This window comes from Phoenix dactylifera, chromosome 15 (assembly GCF_051530095.1).
Source record: "Phoenix dactylifera cultivar Ajwa chromosome 15, Ajwa_hap1_PhDact_Kaust_v1.1, whole genome shotgun sequence".
Lineage (NCBI taxonomy): Eukaryota > Viridiplantae > Streptophyta > Magnoliopsida > Arecales > Arecaceae > Phoenix > Phoenix dactylifera.
Genome location: NC_143204.1, coordinates 22,930,558 through 22,951,457, shown reverse-complemented (window position 1 = coordinate 22,951,457; position 20,900 = coordinate 22,930,558). Strand labels below are relative to the sequence as shown.

Below are 20,900 nucleotides of genomic sequence, written 5' to 3'. Positions count from 1 at the left end.
TTCGAGCGGTAGGTTGGGATAGGTTGGAACCTTTAAGAAAGTCCTACTGATCTAAGCTTGCTTTGTAAATATAAAGAAAGATTGGAATCTTTCCCTCTCTCCATCTCATTCATAATATCGATGCTTAGAAATAAACAAATGAGAAGCAGACCTATATTTGCTTTGCCCCGAGACCAAAACCATGAGCAAAAGTAAACAAGTCATTTGTTTAGAGACTTGTGGGTGGGACATGGACATGGACCCAAACAACGAAAAGGATAAAGCTGAGTCTAATAATACAAATCCATGACTTAGGAATATCTAATATCTTCAACCACTCTAATTGATGTAAGTGTTATTGATAAGATGATGTTGTGATCACACAAAGAAACCCCTATTCAAAGAAGGGCATTGCTTAGGCATTCGGCCAACGCCAGCCTTTGGACTTCGGCTAATGTTGATAGATTTTTCTTTTGTTTCCCTTGCGTCATAGCATGAGCCCACCATCTCGCCCACTGGCTCGGTGGCTTGCGTCCCTCATTGTCAAATGATCTTTCTCTTCGAAAATTGATAAATACACTTCTCCTTTACGTTAGTAGCTATGGAGTTAGTAGCTATGGAGCTTGTCCTTTTATTTCTCCAAGACAATCTTGATGAAAAAACTAAGAGGAGTGTTTCCATCAAAATAAAATGACACTCAATTAACTTATTTTAAGATTACTAGAGAAGAATTTTTGCAACAAATTGAATCACATAAATCAATACAAGTGATTATTAAATTGGTCTGGTGGCTGCAAAGCATTGGTGAAAAATAGATGCATTGATGTATTTGGTTTAGCTGTCTTAATGTAAAATCTGATCGCAGAACTGGTGATGTGAAATTCGAAGTTATTAAGAGGTAGACATAAGTCTTTTTTTCTTCTCGACCAGATCAGATATGGTGACTGAAAATATAATGCGAGTGCTATTTTCCTGGTGCGTCGCTGACGAGAGCGTGTACTCGCGCAAAGAATTTGAATAATACAAGAAAGGATTTGACAACTTAAATATAGTAATAATAATGGATGTCAAGCAAGAATATCTACATGAAAATGAGAGGTATCCGAACAGTTGGTAAAATATGACCTTGTATCTATTTAAACTTTTGTAGAATCAACTTTTGTACTTCTACTATTAATGAAATTGTGCTTCAGTTTTCTACGATGCAATGTCTGACATCAGCATAACCGACCCTTTGGAGACATTCCAGAATTAACTGAAACCGCTATTCTATTAGCCTACACAGCTAGGGAGCTAAACTCGAAGTATCAAACAAACTCCAGTTCTACCATAGAGATACCTTGTGATTAATTGGAACTTCCGTTCTATGAAACTATATAGCTAGGGAGCTAAATCCAGAAAATTGAACTTCAAGTACTCCCGTGGAGACATTCCGAAATTGATTGGGACTTTCAAAAAGTCCTAGTAGCAAATAGAATTGGATGGGAGGAAGCGTACTTGGCTGGATCGCCGGAGCATCACTGACCGGAAAAATCCGACCGATCTTAAGTCCTAGTAATGACAAGGTTCAGATAGGAAGAAGCACGCTCAACTCGATCACCCAAAGATCACTGACCAGAAGGACCCAACCGAATGCCAAATCGAAAGCCCGAAAGAGGCTGCATTATGCTCCAACAAGACGACAACTTTGATACATCTTTTGGTCAGTGGTGCAACTACTGACCTCGGCCGCCATGGAATTTTCTTCATGACTTAGCATATCTTTGGGAAATATTATTTCTAAAACATTTATAGCTATCTTTTTTTTTTTTTTTGACCAGCCTCCTCATTGACTCAACTCATCTTATCATGGTCTTGTCCTATTATGGTCTTTGAGTTTATCTTTCTTTCTCGGCTAATCTTTAAGAGCATTATGGCATTGAGACCTTATTGCAAGGCACTTAAATGATCCTAGATGATTATATTCTGTTACTATGACTCTATCCCAACTATCTGGCCCAATTTGACCATCCTGACATCCTATAGACAACTTGATATGAGCAATTAATCCAGACAACGGAGGTATATATAAGAACCCTTCCTTCACTTCATGTGTAATATTTGACTACATGATAGGTCTAAGACCAAGCCAGGCTGCTATAAAAAAAGAGAGGAGAAAAGAAGAAGAATGAGAGACAAGTTGATCAAGCCTTGGCACCTTGTCCCAAGCCCAAAGGGGAGATCCGTCCAAGAGCCTACTCATTGTGCCTTGATGAAAGGTGCTCGTCCGATGAATCTTACCTTTTCTAATTGGAACAACTCCCGCTAGGAGCAAAGCAATGAGGTTTGGCTAAATTAAGTTTACATGTTCCTTTCTGAAATTCCTAGAAGCCCTGCTGGAAGGAGTCGGTAAGAACTTCTGTTCCTCAATCACTCAGAGGGCCTTTCTCTCGGCCTCAACGACTTGCTATCAGACCATCAACAATTCCTTTGCTCGAAGGGACCCTAGCTCAGTTTCCATTTGAGCCACCTTTTCCATAGCCCATTGAATTAAGTGCCAGCTGGAGTACCTTGGCACGTTGATGAAGACCTCATCCTTGTGAAGGATCCATAAGAATTCCATGCTATAGTAGAGAGGAGAGGAAGAAGATTAATAAGATCGAACCCCTGGGAAGAAAAGGAAAGAGAGGTTACAAAATAACTGTGCCCAGAAATATCTCTACAAGTTGGTTTTGTGACAAGCTATTCTTGGTGGATATTTAATAATTGTTATGATGTGGTGTATGAGGATATTTTTAGCTCACAACCCAAATGGCGTATTTGGATTTCTTCCGAAGCATCATAGCTTGGCCTTCTCGGGTATATAGGCATGGAAAGTAGGTTGAGCTAAATAGAAGCATCTGACCTTCGAGATCGGCACTTCCTAGCTCAACTCTGCGACCTCGGCCATTGATCTATGGCGAATAGAGCTCCTCTGAAGGGAAAGCAGCTAGGCCTCCACTGCCTTAAAGGCGCGCACAACTCCGTCACATGCTAGGTTGTTAGAGCATGTTCTTAAAGTTGGTGTCGATAGTTTGTTGCGACACAACCACGAGTTAATTTGTTTTCGGGCTCCACCTATAAATAGATCTAAACCCCCTCAAAAAAAAAAAAAAAAAAAAGGAAGGGGGGTGGATGGGTAAGAATCTGAATTCCTCCGTTTTTCTTTCCATCTCTTTTTTTTCTCCTTTTGTTTTCCACTAAAGAAACTTTCACTAACTTAAGCTTCTAGCCAGAGCCAATCCGGCAAGCTTTCATCATTCATTTGTTGTCTCATAGGTTCATGGAGGCGATCCATATCAGTGTTTCAGGATTGACGGCAACAAATATGAATCATGACTTTTCAGAACGATAACTAGAAGATGGACACACACCCAAGTGCTAATTTTGGGCAGTGCATGCTATATATTAAAAAAGGGTCTAGAAGATTGATGCATATTAAAAACTAACAGATAATAACTATAAATTACTGCAACTTTATATTTCCACAAAGAATCAGCAGCTGGCATGCAAAAACTATCAACTAGGAACCTACCAATTTTTTTCTCAAAGAAGTCGACTGGAGTCAAACCAAAGATGTCTTTCCATTAAAAAGACTGCAAATAAACCAGAACTTAGACAAACTCAACCAAAAGCATTTTCAGGTGTCTGAATTGTTAAGGGAAGGGAGGGGTTAAGTGTTATCTTATCAGCTCTATATACCTACCATTACTGGTACGGACCATGAATTGTTTATAGTTTCTAGTTTTCAACTAGCTGGAGACTGTTCTAAGTGTCTTAGTATCATTGTGTTTGTATTTTTTTATTCCCTTAGCCGGCATATATAATCTTTATGTCATCTTTTGGGAGTAGGAATGGCATCAACAAAATATAAACTAAATGTACATTAGAGGATATATAGTAGACAAGTATAAACAAAGTTATGCCAAACTATAGGAGGAAGTTAGTTCAACCATGGTTTGGATACCTACCCACAGTTCAGATCCACTTGATTCCCGTTTATCCATAGAAGCAAAAGGAGCAAATACCTGCATCACCAATCATTTAAGCCTACACCAAACCTCAGCCAGTCCTGGCAAATGCTCCATGTGGGTCTCCTTTGTCCAGAAACCAAGCCGTGATTCCAAAAAAGATTGGTCTTGGCTGGTCCACCTCGAGACGACCGAGCAATCAACTTGGAGAAATAGGGTGGCGGAATCATCAATAGAGAAGCCAGTTGCCGCGGGGTATTTATCTCACGCAGGGGAAGAGAACAAAAGAACCCAAGCAGAGAGGAGGAAAACATTGATGTTGCTTCCACCTTGAAAATGAACCTTGGGCCCCTTGTCCTCTTCCTGTTGGGTGTCACTGTATGGATTCATACGAGCGTGTGTGTGCTGCATTTCTGCAAAGATTCATGCGAGCGTGTGTTTAGTTTTATATCGGTTATTTGCTGGATAGATCTACCAAGTAACTCACATAATACCTTCTCGCTAGCCTCTTTGGATGAGGTTCTGAATTGTGATAGAATAAATGGTATCAGAATAGATACGACCCATAACTTATGTGGACTAGAAAAATACTGAGCTGATCATAAGCTAATCATGGTATCTGTGATTGGATTTGAATGGATTTAGATCCTTAGTCTAGCGAAGACGTCAGGGTTTAAACAGAGGAAGTATGTGAGGATCCGTATGAGCATATATTTAGTCACATATCATTTATTCGCTGGGTAGATCTTGGGTAGGACCAAAAAAATTCAAATAATACTTTACGGCTAGCCTTTTTTGGTGAAACCCTAGATTGTGACACTTTCATTTTATATTTTTTATTTGCGTGGAAGCTCCAACAATAAAGAACATACATGAGATTGATATTGGATCGAACATGACAGGGACCAAAAATCTCATCTGCTCCTATCTGGGATTCTAGCCTTGTGGTGGTTTATGATTGGGAGCCCAAAAAAATTACTAAAAGTTGCTTTCTTGTTGATGTCCTAAGGAGCGTCTTCAGAAGCCCACTAACTTTGCAGGATTCACAGGGAGATGCATGTTCCCGTCCCACATAAAGGATGGAAAAGTTCTCCTATCTCCATATCTTATGTAGGTTTATGAAGCGGGAGACAGTACCCACCACTGCAGTCCTCTCTATACAAGAGTTCGTGAAAAGGAAAACGCATGAGAACTGAGAAGCATGAGTGGAAGAAGAGATCACAAAAAGGGACAAATGCTTGTGGAAAAGGCTCTGGAAAAAAGGAGGACTGATTTCATCAGGGATTGATGATGGTGATGACAGAAGAGCAATCAGTCAAGAAAACGATAAAAAAACCTGGATCAGATCTCGACCTTCCCAACGACAAGAGAAGGTGGAAGGCAAAAGATGAAAGGCTCGGACATCAGACTATCAAATGTTTGTGGTTGTCGAGTCTGCTGGAAATTTTCTATTGGACTCCAAGCAATAATTCATGTCAATCATACAGAAAACCCATCATCCAAATATTCTAAATTGTAAATTCAGAGATATTAAAGCACACTATATTAGCTTTGTCACCTTAAGAACTTCTTTGATTCATGAGAGTAGAAGAAAGAAAGCATGGTCAACGGAAAAACAAAAAAAACTTTTTATTTAGTTAAAGTTTTGAAACGGGAAAATAGCATTTTTATTAAAATAGGATTTTTGTGTTTCATAAAAAAAAAAATTCATAAGGAATATGATTTTACTTTTTCACTGGTTGAAAATTAAGAATTTTTTTCTCCAAAGCTATCTTTAAATATCAAAATTTATGGATAAAATCCATTTTTTATTAAATATATAATAAATATTTTATATAATTTTTTTAATAAAATAAATACACAATTAAATAGGAGTCACTTTGAAATATATCATTTTTCTATGATCATCAAAATTATTTTCCTAAGCATCATGTGAGCTTCTTAAAAAAAATATTTCGATGAGCAAAAATATTTCTCTATATAAAAGATCAATCCATCAAAAAAATGGAGCATTGGATCACGAAAAGCATAAATGAAATAATTAAGCCAACCACGATGATAGATAGAGCTCAGGACATGCTATTGGCTTTTATGACAATAAATACCGATACATAAGAATCAACAACAATGTATATGACGAGTTGTAATGCTCACTCTATTTTCATGGGAATTTCCAAACAAAGGTATGCCCATAGGACAGTTGCAAGAACACTACAACTGAAGAAGATGAGACTAGTTTGGAACGCAGACAGAGCACCATTTCAATGAGAAAAGAGAAAAAGGGGAGTTAGATAGGAATTACAACAATGGAAGAAATCACCTATTATTTCTCTACCAAGCTATCAAGGTCCAATCCTACTGCCATTGTCTCTGCGCCTGCCTTTGCCTCTACCCGGGCCTAGTTCTCTTCTGCCCAGCCTTCCCGTCGGACCAAAGCGTGCCGGCCGAGTCTCCCTCCGACGACTCCACGGACTTGGAAAACGAGCTCGAGAGGTCGGCGTAGAGGTCGACGACCCTCCTGATGTTGCTGTTGAGCTCTCGGATCAGGCCAACGTTCCGGCTGAGGTTGTCGGGGACCTTCGACTCATGGTTCTGGTTGATCTCGTTGATCAACAGCCTGTTCTGATCCAGGATGCTCTGGACCTGGACGAAGCTCTTCTGGAAGGTCTGGAGAATTTTGTTGTCCACTTGAGCTCCATTGCCGACGCCCGAGAAGGTGCCCCCTTCCATCCCTTCCTCTTTCTCTTCGCAGTTGGGAATCAAAACCAGGCCTGCATACCGATTAAAGAAGATAAAAAAGAAAAGGAAACAAGGCAAGGAAGGGAAGTATTGTTAAAAAAGATGAGATTTTGGACAGCATATAGCTTTTACTCCTCATAAAGCACATTAAAACAAGAAATCGCGGGGGGGGGGGGGGGGGGGGACAAAGTTTGATACAGCTGAGGTAAAAAGGAAGAGCTTTCTCGTCATCTGATCTCTTCTTGAAGCAGAACAGAAAGCCCAGCGAGGAAACCAAGGAGGATAGAGAGAGGGGGGGTCTATTGAACTTGTATCAGGACATCAGGAGGCATGAGAGACAGGGACTGAGAAGAAATCATGGCTTCCATGTCTTCTTTTCACAAAGAAATCAGATGACAAGAAGGTGTTTTTTTTCACAACCAGCAAACAGAACACCAAAAAGTAGATAAAAAGAAAGAAATCAATGTAATGTCAAAAAAGGAAATATCACAACCAACAAAAGAACACAAAAAGTAGATAAAAAATAAAGAAACGAATGTAATGTCAAAAAAGGGGAAAATAATAAAGAACGCAATAAATTTCCGAGGGAAAAAAAATAACTTTTTGGACCGAGGAAAGAATTGGATTGGCCTAAATGCTCAATCGTACAAAGAAATCTCGCAAAAAGGGTTTCTGAAATGGGAATAAAACAAGAACCAGTCAGAAAAAAAAGGAGAGCAAAGTATATCCCAGCCAAGATCAAATTTTGACGCCTAATTCTTACTAATCTCCGCAAATAACCAAAGCCCATTTCGAGAAAGGATCAAAGAAGAAGGACTGAGACGTTGGTTTTCCCATCACCACGAATCCCAACAGGAAAAAAGGATTATTTTTTTATAAAAAAACAGAGGGTCCGTATATCTATACTCTGCTACCTTTCTCCTGGGCTTACCTTGGAAATCTGGAACATTTCTCCGAAGCCGACCACAGAGAGAGAGAGAGAGAGAGAGCGCGAGAGATTTATTGGGGATTTGGTCGAATCCGCGTGAAGGAAATGTCTAGGGCCTCCGGAAACTAAATTTATGTAAAAAGAGAAAGAAAGGGCGGACAGAGAGAGAGAGCGAGATAGAGTAGATTTGACAGTCATTTAGACCTGTTTCTCTCTATAGATTTTTATTTGTTAAATCTTGATGTATAATTGTAATCTTAGATGTTGATTGATTTATAGGTTGTTCCAAGACTCTAGCCAATAATTGAAAGCTTAAATTAATCGGTGTGTGGTTAAGGCTGTAACATAATATACCATACAGACCCTTGAATTTACATACAGACCCTTGCTTGTTTGCAAATCTACCATAATATCCTCCCTTCTATTTGCCATGATCCACAAGATTTAAGTCCGTCTGTGGTTTAGTACAAGGGTGTCTCCGTCTTCACAAGCTTAAGTCATCTATTCCATGAACAGAAGTTTGAAGGAAACTCTCTTTTCACTTTCTATAAGATATATGGATGGACAAAGAAACACAATAATCTTCATATTGTTTATAATAAAATTTAATTGATAGGAAGCTGATGCGTCATGCTATGTTTATTTATTTGCATAAATATATATTTGTATCTATCTATATCTATATTTATATCTGTGTATCATGAATTATATAGTTAGCTCATAAGATTAGGTCCACTTTTTATCCTTTAATCCGGACTTTGCTCGATAAAAAACTAGATGACCAATAAGCATTACCGGCATGATATTTGATGAATCTCTTACTATTTGATTGAATTCTCATCAAAATAGCCTCATTTGGAGCCTCCTATATGGCTTTTGCTTTCACTGTTGGCTCTTGAATTGTTTATAATGGTGATGATCATTCAACCATTCATTAATCATCCAAGTCTTTTACACATTTCACCTCCTTATCCAATTCAATGGTTCAATTTGGATTTGCTGATGGACTTTTTTTTTATAAAAAAAAAAACCCTAGGGTGATGAGCTCTCCAAGGTGACTGGATCCCGTCTAGCCGCCACACTGGGTGTTGGTGGGAGTCAGTTGATATAGTTTTATTCTTTTTCCTCTCTCTCTCTCTTGCAAAGAAGCCATTGATTTAATTGACACGCCATCAGTCCATGGCTTTTGGAATCCCAAGTCCCAAAAGCCAAGGTAGGTATTTTTTTTTTTTTTTTTTTTTGCTAAAACGGGCAATTCATACTACTCGGGTACGAACACACCCAACAGAATCTGCATACAAAAGGTCCCAGAATGCTCCGGACACGTCATCCCCACCAACCCAAAGGGTGCCTCCTGAGTGGCTCGCAACATACGCCGCCACCCAGTCTGCCGCCCCATTCGCCTCACGATATACATGCATAACCTGAAGGGAAAACCCCTCACTCACCATCAACCATATATCACGGAGTAAAGGGTGAACTCCTCCATCACTATGAGGGCCCTCCCGGATCCAACTAATCACGGTGGCTGAGTCACCCTCCAGGAGGATAGAGCTCGCCTGAAGTACCTGTCGCGCATACCGTAATCCCATCCAAGCCGCCCGCAGCTCTGCCCCTGGGACCGAGGTATCGAAGATCTGACAACCCCCTGCTGCCACCATGTTGGAGCCTGGGCCCCTAATAACAAAACCTGCTCCTCCTCTCCTGCCTCCATCCAAGACTGAGCCGTCAAAATTGACCTTGAGGAAGCTTGGGGGTGGGGGCTCCCAGGTGAAAAACACCGTGTGAGTGGCTGCCGAAGCAGAATGGGGGCCCCAGATGTCCCTAGCTGTCAAAGGTCTATGATGCAGATCTACAGAAAGAAACTCTACTGCCTGAGCCCGAGCCCGCTCCATCACAAATCGTGGGGACAGGCTAGGCCTACCAAAAACACGGGCGTTCCTGGCCATCCATACCTGGTAAGCTGTGCAGGACGCCCTAATAGCCACAGACCTCATCTGGGTGGAGATGGAACAACGCCGGACCTCCTCCAAAAAACTATCCCTCCGTCTCCAGACCGCCTCCGGAATCCCTGATAACCTCCAAGTCCCCCTCGCCCAGACACACTGGAATAGTACATGATCCACTGACTCATCTGCCTCACAATACTGGCACAAAGGAGGAATGCTAACTCCCCGACGGCTCAACTCCAAGCTCGTCGGCAGACGATCCCATGCTACCTTCCAGAGGAATAGTGCCACCCTCTGGTGTAGCCCGAACCTCCATATCCAGCCACAGTCCCTACCCAGGTCTGACTCCTGCTGAAGAACCCGAGCGACCTCACCAACCCTGACTCTAGCCCTACAAGTGGTGCTCCAAACCCTAACATCTGGACCTCCCGATCCCGGGATGGGGAGGGCTCGAATCCGCTCTGCTAAGTGCTCTCCGAAGAACTGGCCCAACCTGTCGACATCCCACTCTGCCTCCCCAGGCATAAGGAGGTCATGCACTTGGAGCCCCACAGGCCCCTCATCACTGATCATCGTCGGCCACAGCCTCAGCGGAAGTGCATCCACCCAAGGGTCCTCCATCACATCAATGCTCCGTCCATCGCCAATCAGCCACCTAGTATGTGCCAGTGCAATAGGTATATATCTCCCAACCTCACGCCATATGAAAGATGCCCTCCGGCCACCCACCACCTGCCCAGCTGAGCCTGGCCGACCATATCTCGCTCTCATGACCTGACACCAGAAACCATGTGGCTCCAAAACAGTCTGCACTGCACGTCGCGCCAGGAGCGCCTCCCGCCTCGCCAATAGAGACTGCACCCCCAAACCACCCTCCCTCAGAGGAAGGCATACTCTCTCCCAGGCCACCAAGTGTACCCCATGGCCCCCCCCAGAGGAGCCCCACAGGAAACTACGCATAAGCCGCTCTATACCCACCAGCACCGTCTTCGGCACACTAGTATGGGCCATAGTATAGACAGGCATGGAACAGAGAACTGACCTAACGAGCGTCAACCTGCCCATCATAGAAAGTGACGAGGCTCTCCAACCCTCGAGCCTGCTCTGCACCCTCTGTATCAAAGTAGAGCACTCCGCCATCCTCAGCCTCCTCCCTGTGATGGGGACACCAAGGTAGTCCAGTGCCCCCTCCTGCTCCCGCATCTCCAATATCGCCCTGATCTCCCGTCTGAACCTCCGCTCCGTGCTCGGACTGAAGTGTATGGATGATTTTTGGTGATTGATTCTCTGCCCAGACGCCGTACAATACTCCGTCAACACCCTCTGGATGGCTCGCGCATCCCTCACCCTCGCCCTAGCCAGAAGCAGGCAATCATCTGCAAAAAATAAGTGAGAAATAGGGCGGGCACCCGGGGCTGGACTGTAAGCAGCCAGCACCCGGTCCTCGCAGGCTACATGTAAAGCACGGGATAGTACATCAGCGCAGATGATGAATAGGTATGGGGACAAAGGACAGCCCTGACGAAGCCCCATAGTAGCTCGAAAGAAGGGCGAAGGCGTACCATTGACCAAGATGGAGAATCTAGGCCCCTGCACACAGCCAAGAACCCAGTCAATCCAGATCTGATGGAAGCCAAAACTCTCCAGTGCCCGTCTGAGAAACTCCCATCGGATCCGGTCATAAGCACGCTCCATGTCCAGCTTTACTGCCATCAAACATCGCCTCCTCGAAGCTCGCTGTAAGTCTCCCATCATCTCCTGAGCTAGCAAAATATTGTCTGATATACTCCTCCCAACCACAAACGCACCCTGCTCCTGACTAATAATAGTAGGCAACAGAGCCTTCATCCTCCCAACCATAAGCCTCGCCACAATTTTATATACTGTGGTACACAAACTAATAGGCCTGTAATGACCGGGCTCCGACGCATCCCGTCGCTTCGGAACCAAGGTAATGTAAGTAGCCTGCCAGTCATCTGTCATCACTGCCCTACTGAAGTATAGCTGCACAGCCTCCACCACTGATCTCTGAATAATACTCCAATATCTCTGAAAGAAAAAGGGTGGAAAACCATCCGGTCCTGGGGCCTTGTCCCCTGCTAATGCCCAAACTGCCTCCTGCACTTCTGTATCTAAAACCGGCTGAATCAATGCTTCATTATCAGCCTCCTCAATTCTGACTGCCGGCCTGGGGAGCTGACCCCGCACATAAGTCCCCTCTACCTCCGTCCATCTGGATCTGAAAAAGTCGACCATCACCTGTCGCACTGCCGAGTCCTCCTCCACTCGCTGGCTCGTCCCAACTCTCAATGATCGTATCATGTTCCTTTGCCTCCTGATGATCGTCGATCGATGAAAGAAACTAGTGTTTCGGTCCCCCTCCTTAACCCACTGCGCCCTCGACTTCTGCCTCCAAAAAATCTCATGCTGATGCAGTAACGAGTGATGAGAGGCCAAGTGACGACGCAGCTCTGCCATCTCCTCCTCCTCAAGCTCTCCATCTCGATCCTCCCTCCCCTGGAGCTCCGCAATCAACCCCTCTACCTCCTCTAGTCTCCTGAATATATTGCCCACTACCTCCCGGTATTCGGTATTCCTTTTGGACAAGGTTTTTGACATAGCTAGGTGTGAGGCTCCCACACCAGAGCACCTTCTATAATCCGCATCAAGATTCGGTTCCACTCAAATGAACATCCATGATGAGCTCAGCAGCACGTATGATGGTGTAATCGTAATAGAAGAGAAAGATTAGGGTGTTTTGATAACAAGGCGTTGTATTCGGAGATGAGACAAAAAAATTCATGTGGTCGTCCACCCAATATACTATCCACCAATAGGAGAGCTCCACGTCGGGAGGAAGGACGAAAGATTCCCTCGCCCGGGACAGGGAACTTTTGGGTAGTTCTAAATACACCCCCCTATTGCTCAGGACACCCCCCAAAAATTAAAAAAAAATACCCAAACTAACGTTTAGTGTAATTACCATATTGCCCTTGAAATTTTCTCAGTACACCCCCCTTCCTCCTCCGTTTCGTGCTCCGTTCGGCACTGGATCGCCGAACAAAATGCTTCTGTTCGGCTGAACGGTGCCGAACAGAAGGCTTCTGTTCGGCGATCCAGTGCCGAACAGAAGGCTTCTGTTCGGCAATCCTCAACCGAACAGAATCCTTCTGTTCGGCGGAGGGAAGGGGAGGAGGGGTAGGAGAGTGGGGAGGAGGCGGCGGAGGGGGGAGGGGTAGGAGGGGTAGTTGGAGGAGGGGGAGGTGGAGGAGGAGGAGGAGGAGGGGGAGGTGGAGGAGAAGGGGGAGGAGGGGTAGGAGGAGGAGGAGGAATGGGAGCAGGGAGGAATAGGGGGTGGAGGAGGAGGCAAAGAAGGGGGAGAAGGCGGAGGGGGATGCAGAGTAAGAGGGGATGGGGATGGGGGGCGGAGGTAGAGGGGTGGAGGAGTAGGAGGAGGGAGGAGGAGGAGGAGGGTGAATAGGCGGAGGAGGAGGGGAGAGGGATGAGGGGGAGGCAGAGGTGGGCGGGAAGAGGGGGAGGGGGAGGAGGAGGATGAGGAGGGGGGAGGAGGCAGAGGCGGGGCGGAGGAGGAGGGGAGAGGGATGAGGGGGAGGCAGAGGTGGGCGGGAAGAGGGGGAGGGGGAGGAGGAGGATGAGGAGGGGGGAGGAGGAGGAGGCAGAGGCGGGGCGGAGGAGGAGGGGAGAGGGATGAGGGGGAGGCAGAGGTGGGCGGGAAGAGGGGGAGGGGGAGGAGGAGGATGAGGAGGGGGGAGGAGGAGGAGGCAGAGGCGGGGGGTGGGGAGGTGGGGGGTGGGGAGGGTGGGGGTAATTTAGGAATTTTTAATTTTTTAGGGGTGTCCTTAGCAAATGGGGGGGGTGTAGAGAGTATTTAATTTTTTTTTAATTTTTGGGGGGTGTCCTGAGCAATAGGGGGGGTGTATTTAGAACTACCCGGAACTTTTGCCTCCACGGAAGCTACGGACCAACAGACACACCTTCCTTTGAGGCTAATATTCCCAATATGTCCCCATGACCTTCAATTAGCCACCAAATTAGGACCCATCTAAAACTCCTAACCCTAGTTTTTGAGATGGTAATCAAATGATTAAGATGATGATCGAGATAACAATGTAATGGCCATGACAAATCGCTCTCATGCTAACTTTGATTTTGTCATTGATCGATGTAGGCTTGAGAATATTTTGAAGCAAGCTGATGTGTAGCTTTCTCTGATGCTAAGTTTTTTGTTTGTTCTTTCTTCCTTTCTTTTTTTTTTTTGGTCTTCCACTCCAAAACAAGGGTCTACGAAGGGCTGCTAGTCCAATTTGATTTATGGGAAAACGGAGGAAAAAAAACTTGTCCCCTTGTTAAGCTCTCAATGAAGACAAGTACCTAACATTTACATTAAGCATACTAATTCGAACTATGTCCACTTTCAAGCATGCAAGGACTTTTGTACTGTCTATCTATGAAAAAAGATTCATGAAAAAAGGTTTCAAGAAAAAAATGAGGAGAAAGATTGGCTAAAGAAATAGAATTTCTAGTCAAAAACTAAAAAAGAGAGCATGCAATGCGAGCATGTGACAAGTGGTTGTACTCGGACCTTTTGCGATTATAAACAGCAAAATATATATAAGTACAAACAAATGGCATACATAAATATATGGATATGTAATTATATACATATATATTTATGTACATACATATATGTACATATGCATATAAATATGCATAAACTTGTACAAGTTGGCAAAAAGAAAAGTAAATGGATATAACGTTTGATAGTTTTTCATCAATACTTTGTTTGGAAATCATAGTTGGTCAATAGTTAAGTCTTAATTATCTTTTAATTTTTCAACTCATCAATATTTACCTTTTTAATAAAGAATTCTCTTTCTACATAGAAGAAAGAGAAAGAATGTCAGTATTTTTTGTCAAAAAAGATCAAGATTAATCTCTCATAAATATCTTGTAAACTCAAAATATAATTTTTTACATTGTTGGACATGAAATTAGAAGTAGGAATGCTGCGAAAAACATTGCTTTCTTGTTTGTGCTTTAAAATTTTCAGTTCTACAATAGGGTTAACAGTAATCATCATAGATAAGGTCGATAAAAGGAATAACATTTGGTAGATTCCTAATTTTTGTGCTTTAAAATTTTCAGGTCTACAATAGGGTTGACGGTAATCATCATAGACAAGGTTTTGATAAAAGGAATAACATTTGGTATATTCCTAATTTACAGAACCTAAGTTTATCTATTGTTACAATAAACTATAATTTTATAAATATTTTGATCTAAACTACTTATTTGATGGGTGAATTAGATTTAATTTATATTTCTCAAAATTGCAGATTCTTATCATCCAATTGAATTCTATCAAAACAATTTCATATGATGACCAAAAAAATAAAAGATAATATGCACAAAAAGACCCCAGTTAAAGCTATGCTCTTTAGACATCAAGATAGAATTGCTTAATTAAACTGAAAATTGAGATTACACACATGCCTATTATATGAAGAACTTGATCTAAACAACGTGTCAATTAGAGAAATAATTTTTGATTTTGTAAGATGCCGTTTTATAATCCATAATTAAATCTCACTTTTTTTTTTTTGGTAAAAAACGGCTACTCAATCATATAGATCTAACATAAGTACAGCCTGCCATGTCCGTAGAAATAAAAGACAACAGAGAAGAAGGAGCGTCTACAGTAGACGTCCACAAAACATCCCCGGAATGCCGGGCCACAAAAGAGGCGACCCAATCTGCGGCCCTGTTCGCCTCTCTAAACACATGACCAATCTGGAAACCGACCATCGTCTGAGCCATCCTCCGAGTCTCCCAAATGAGGGGGTGACCGTCGCCGTACCTGTCCGCCCCCCGGATCCAATCGATCACCACCGCAGAGTCTCCCTCGAGGAACACCCTCTCGACGCCAAGAACCTGCCTCGCATAGGATAACCCCTCCCAAGCAGCCCGTAGCTCCGCACCAACAACTGTAATCCCAGGTGTCCGACGCCCACCTGCAGCCACCAATCTACCACCGTGATCCCTGATCACAAAGCCGACCCCTCCAGTCAACCCGTCTAATGACCTACTGCCATCGAAGTTTACTTTGAGATAGCCAAGGGGTGGGGGAACCCAAGAGACAGTAACAAACAGGGGCGCTGAAACAGCGAAAGGAGAACCCCAGATGTCCCTGGCCATCCCAGAAGAAAACTCAGTGGCAGCCACCATAACCTCCCTCGCATGTCGCGCCGCCCTGTCCACCACCATCCTCGGAAGCCCCCGCCTCCCCTCAAATATACCTGCGTTCCTATCCAACCAAATGTGGTAAGACAGGTACGCCCTCAATATCCCCTCTGCTGCCAACCTGGGTCTAGACATGGAATCTCTCAGCATCCGCAGCAGATCCTGTGTCGAGACTACCGCATCAATCAGGGGAACCGAAGAGCACTGCCAAATCTGTCGAGCTCTAGGGCACAATAAGAGAACATGCTCAATAGTCTCTACGATATCACCGCACGTCTCACAAAACTGAGATACCCCATACCACGCCGAACAAGCAAACTCCTCGTCGGGAGACATCCTCACGCCACTTTCCAGATGAATAGTGCCACCCGTGGGTGAATCCGTAATCTCCAAATCCATCCTCCCTCAATCTGTCGCGCTGGCGTCCTGCAGAACAATGCACAAAGATCCCTGGCCCTCACCCGCGACCGCCCCGTCGGAGTCCAAAGCAGCCTATCCGACACCCCTCCAGAGGGAATAGGCAAGGCCAAAATCATCTCCGCCAACTGCTCACCAAACACCTCCCTGATCAGCCCCACCCTCCAATGACTCCCCTCAGAATCCAGCAGATCCCTGACCCTACACCCGGCTAGTCTCGCAGAGTCCACCATGGTCGGCAGACGACAAATCGGCCAATCAGTCACCCAGCTATCCTCCAGCACATCTATCGAGTGCCCGTCACCAATCACCCATCTGATCTCCGGAAGCACCACCATAGCCCTGGCACACATCACTCGCCATGTAGGAGAGAGGTGACGCTCCATCCGCCCCCCAGGCACCAAGACTCCATATTTGGCCCTCATCAATGAGGACCACATACTCTCTGGCTCAAGCACAAATCGGGCAACATGCCTCGCCGCTAACACCTCCCGTCTCGTCATCAAAGACTGCACTCCCAGCCCCCCGGCACTGGTCGGCTGGCAAACACTCTCCCAGGCCACCAAGTGGATCCCGCCTCTGCCACTCCTCCTCCCCCAGATAAACTCCCTGAACAACTGCTCAAGGGACCTCAAGACTGACACCGGAATATCGACATGGGATAGAAGATAAATAGGAACAGATGAAAGTACAGAGCGTACCAGTACGATCCTCCCCATCATAGACAATGAATGGGACTGCCAGCCCTCCAGTCTCCGTCTGACGCTAGTCACAAGGGACACACAGTCCCTAATCCTCAGACGACGACCACATAAAGGTACCCCCAAATAAGACATCATGCCCCCCTGTTCTCCTACTCCTAGAACCTCCAGTATAGAACGCTTCAGCGCCCCGCGCGTCTTCGGACTAAAGATAACAGCGGACTTGTCCAAATTGACCTGCTGCCCAGACAGAGCACAGTAATCCCGAAGAATCTGATCTATAACTCGAGCCGACTGTCTCGTGGACCTGGCTAAAAGCATACAATCATCAGCAAATAACAGATGGGAGATCGCCAACGCTCCCTCCACCGGTCTGTAAGCCTCCAGCTCCTGACTCATCACTGCCTGCCGCAAGAATCTAGACAATGCATCCGCACAAATAATAAACAGCAATGGAGAAAGGGGACAACCCTGACGCAAACCCCCAGACGACGAAAAGAAACGGGAGGGCGAACCGTTCACCAAAAGAGCAAAAGAGGGCCCCCTGATGCAGCTCATCGCCCACCTGATCCATGTCTCATGCACCCCAAACAACCGCAAGGACTGCTGCACAAAGTCCCACCTCATCCTGTCATAAGCCCTCTCCATATCAAGCTTGACCCCCATCAAGCTTCTCCTCATCGGAGCTCTGCTAAGATCAAACATAAACTCCTGAGCAATGAGTACATTGTCCGATATACTCCGCCCCTCCAAAAAAGCCCCCTGCTCCGGGGATATAAGCCTGGGGAGCACCCCCCTCAATCTGATAGCGAGAATTTTCGTCGTCACCTTGTACAAGGTCGTACAAAGGCTGATCGAACGAAAATGACTCGGCTCCGTAGCATCCTGTCGTTTCGGAATCAGGGCAATGAAGGTCCTCTGCCACTCAGCCGCCATCACTGCTGTACTGAAGAACTGCTGTATAGCTGCCGTCACATCCCGTCCTACTATCATCCAATATCGCTGAAAAAACACCGGTGGGAACCCATCCGGCCCCGGCGCCTTGTCCCCTCCGAGGGACCACACCGCCTCCCTGATCTCCCTCTCTGATACCGGTCTAATCAAATCAGAGTTCTCCACCTCTGTGACCAACTCCCCTGGCGGAGGAATATCTGCTAGGCTCGCTACACCAGTCTGCTCTGTCCATCTGCTCCTAAAGAAGCTCACCAGAATCCTCTGTATCACCTCCGGCTCCTCCGACTGCTGCCCCTCCTCATCCCTAATAAATCTGATCCTGTTCTGATTCCTCCTAATCACTGTCGCCTGGTGAAAATACCTGGTATTCCTGTCCCCCTCCATGATCCACTGAACCCTTGCCTTCTGTCTCCAAAAAATCTCCTGCTGTCTAAGTAGACCATCATGCAGAGCAAGTAAGGATCTAAGCTCCCCCACATCCTCATCTGACAGACCCCCTCCGCGAGCCTCCTGATCCTGTAACCTAACAATGGCCTCCTCTGACTCCTCAATCCTCCTAAAAATGTCTCCCACCTCCTCTCGATTCCATCTCCTCAGCCTCCTCCTCGCCAACTCCAACCTCCTGGACACCCGGTACATGGCATCACCCCTCACTGGAGTGCTCCACGCCTCCCTGACCATCTCCCATGAACGAGGGTAAGAGAGCCATATCTTCTCGAACCTGAATGGGGGGTGCACCGGAACAAAGGCATCAGTGCTCATCAACAAGGGACAGTGATCAGATGCAATCCTGGGTAAGTGAGAAACGCGATGATCCGGGAACCTCTGGACCCATCCAGCTGTCGCACAAGCTCTATCAAGTCTCTCCCAAACCCTGGCCGGACCCTGTTGATTATTGCACCATGTAAACCTTGGACCTGTAAATCCCAAGTCAATCAACCCATTTGTAGTCAAAAAATCCTCGAATTCCTTAACCTTCCTCTCGTGGGAGAAAGGCTTACCCCCCATCTTCTCCTGAGGGTCGACAATACAATTAAAATCACCCGCCATCAGAAAAGGGAAGCCCTGAGCAACCAACTGCGATGCCTCCTCCCACAACCGTCGCCTCTCCCTGAAGTCAGTACTCGCATACACCGCCGCAAGAACCCAGGGATCGTCTGTGCCCTCCGAGATCACCAGGATCACCTCTTGGCCACAAACATGAAACGGATCCAATCTACACGACTCCAGCCTCCACGTGACAATTATCCCGCCCGACAATCCACGGGACTCCACTGCATAGAATCCCCATGACCGAGGGAGCACTCTCCTTGCCTTCTGAAGGCTCCTACCCGATAAACGGGTCTCAAATAGAATACAAATTTCCGGTCTGTTCTGTAGCACAAACCTCCGGAACGCCGGGGCAAAAGAGGGCTTCCCCGCACCTCGACAATTCCATAGGAGGACCTTCATTGTTCACCCATGGTAATATCACAACCCACCATCCCGGGGTTGCACTCATGAAACTCCACCTCATTCTCAGCTCCCTCACTAACCAATCCTCCTCTGTTCACCTTCCTCACCACACCCTTCAATTGATCCAAGGCACAGAGGGGAACATCACTGGTCTCCGGCACGGGACACCCTACACGAACCACCACCTCATTCCCAGGTCCGTCACAAGCCGATGCCGATACTCCTGTATGCACCCTCTCCACAGCAGTCTTCAGTTGGTCCAAGGCTCGGAGATGAGCACCACCAGCCTCCGGCTGAACCTCCTGGCCCAACGCCATTCCTCGCTCTGGTGCAGGAAGCACCGGCCCTCTATGCAGTCTGCTACCTGAGTCCTCGCTCTGGCCACCCCCCACACCACAGGGTCTGGAGGACTCTCCCATATCCGGCAGCACAGGGAGCTTACCCCGATCCACCTGTACAGCTGTGGCCACCGCAGACGGAGGTTGGTCGAGCGGCCCAACCGCACCCCCCATCCCCACCAAAGGACACGGCCCTACCTTCTTCCTTGCCAGCCGTGCCGCCTGATCAACTGCCAGCTCCGGGGCCAACGCCGTCACAGAGAGGGACCGGACCAGGGTCTTCCCAGTCGCCCCCATCACCACCCGCCGAGAGGGACCACCGCCTTTGGACTCCCGCTCCGCCCTAGGAGGCCGACCAAGCACCGCCGAGAGGGGCGGAGGGGAGCTCTTGCTCCTCCAGCGGCGGCTACCCCCCGACCTCTCCTTCCTCAAAGAACCAATCCCTCCCCCGGGGGAGGCCGAGCGAAGCAACCCCTTAGAACTAACAGGGCTTCTGCTTCGTTTCATCGGGCTCCGACCCGTTCCGCCGAGTTCATTGGTATCATTCTTGACCCCGAGAATGAATCCCACCTCGCCCACATCATCAGACTCGACCCCATCCCGAACAAGATTGGGTCCCGCGTCACCCACAGTCCGAGTCGGCACTGAGTCGATTCCACCCGAGCTCAGACCTGGATCCGACACAGCTGCCGCACCTTCGGCCTGGCTGGGGCAACTCGGGCCGCCCTTGTTGACACCTCCGCCGGTTTCCGAGACGTCCTTCTCCGGCGTCCTTCGGCGAGCAACCTTGGTGGGCTTTTGCCACCCGTCAAGGTCGATCGGGGAAGATCCCGCACCATCCCTGTTCACGCCTGGCTTCTGACCGGAACGGGGAGAGGTAGGTGCCGCACTCGGACCACCCCCTGGCTTGGCCGTCATCTTCCTCCGTGCCGACCCCTTAGCCGCCCACGGCGCCCGTACATGCCCCATAACCATCCATGGGCCGAACAGCGGTGGATCCCCCGGTTCACCACCGCCCCCATTCACCTGAGCCGACGGCCTCGGGGGTTCCATCCCATCACCATGAGTCTCCCCTTCTTCCGCCACCTCGACCTCCGGGATGGAAAATGCACAGTTCGCCATCGGATGCCCGATCCGCCCGCATCTGGAGCAGGGAGCTGGCAGGTTTTCATAGATGAAATCCTGCCAGA

The 20,900-nt window shown here is 46.7% G+C and overlaps 1 protein-coding gene across 2 annotated transcripts; it reads right to left on the bottom strand.

The window, feature by feature from the left end:
• Positions 1-6,055: 6,055 nt before the first annotated feature.
• On the bottom strand, positions 6,056-7,848 carry LOC103705772 (protein ELF4-LIKE 4-like). 2 transcript variants are annotated; one of them, XM_088711709.2, is made up of 2 exons: positions 7,639-7,848; positions 6,056-6,739 (listed from the first exon to the last, which is right to left on the bottom strand). In XM_088711709.2, the coding sequence occupies exon 2, from the start codon at positions 6,696-6,698 to the stop codon at positions 6,357-6,359; it is 342 nt and encodes a 113-aa protein (XP_088567835.1). In that variant the 5' UTR covers positions 6,699-6,739; positions 7,639-7,848; the 3' UTR covers positions 6,056-6,356. The 2 variants fall into 2 exon arrangements, with proteins under 2 accessions (XP_088567835.1, XP_088567836.1); XM_088711710.2 differs by lacking the exon at positions 7,639-7,848 and adding an exon at positions 6,906-7,624.
• Between the last annotated feature and the right edge of the window lie 13,052 nt (positions 7,849-20,900).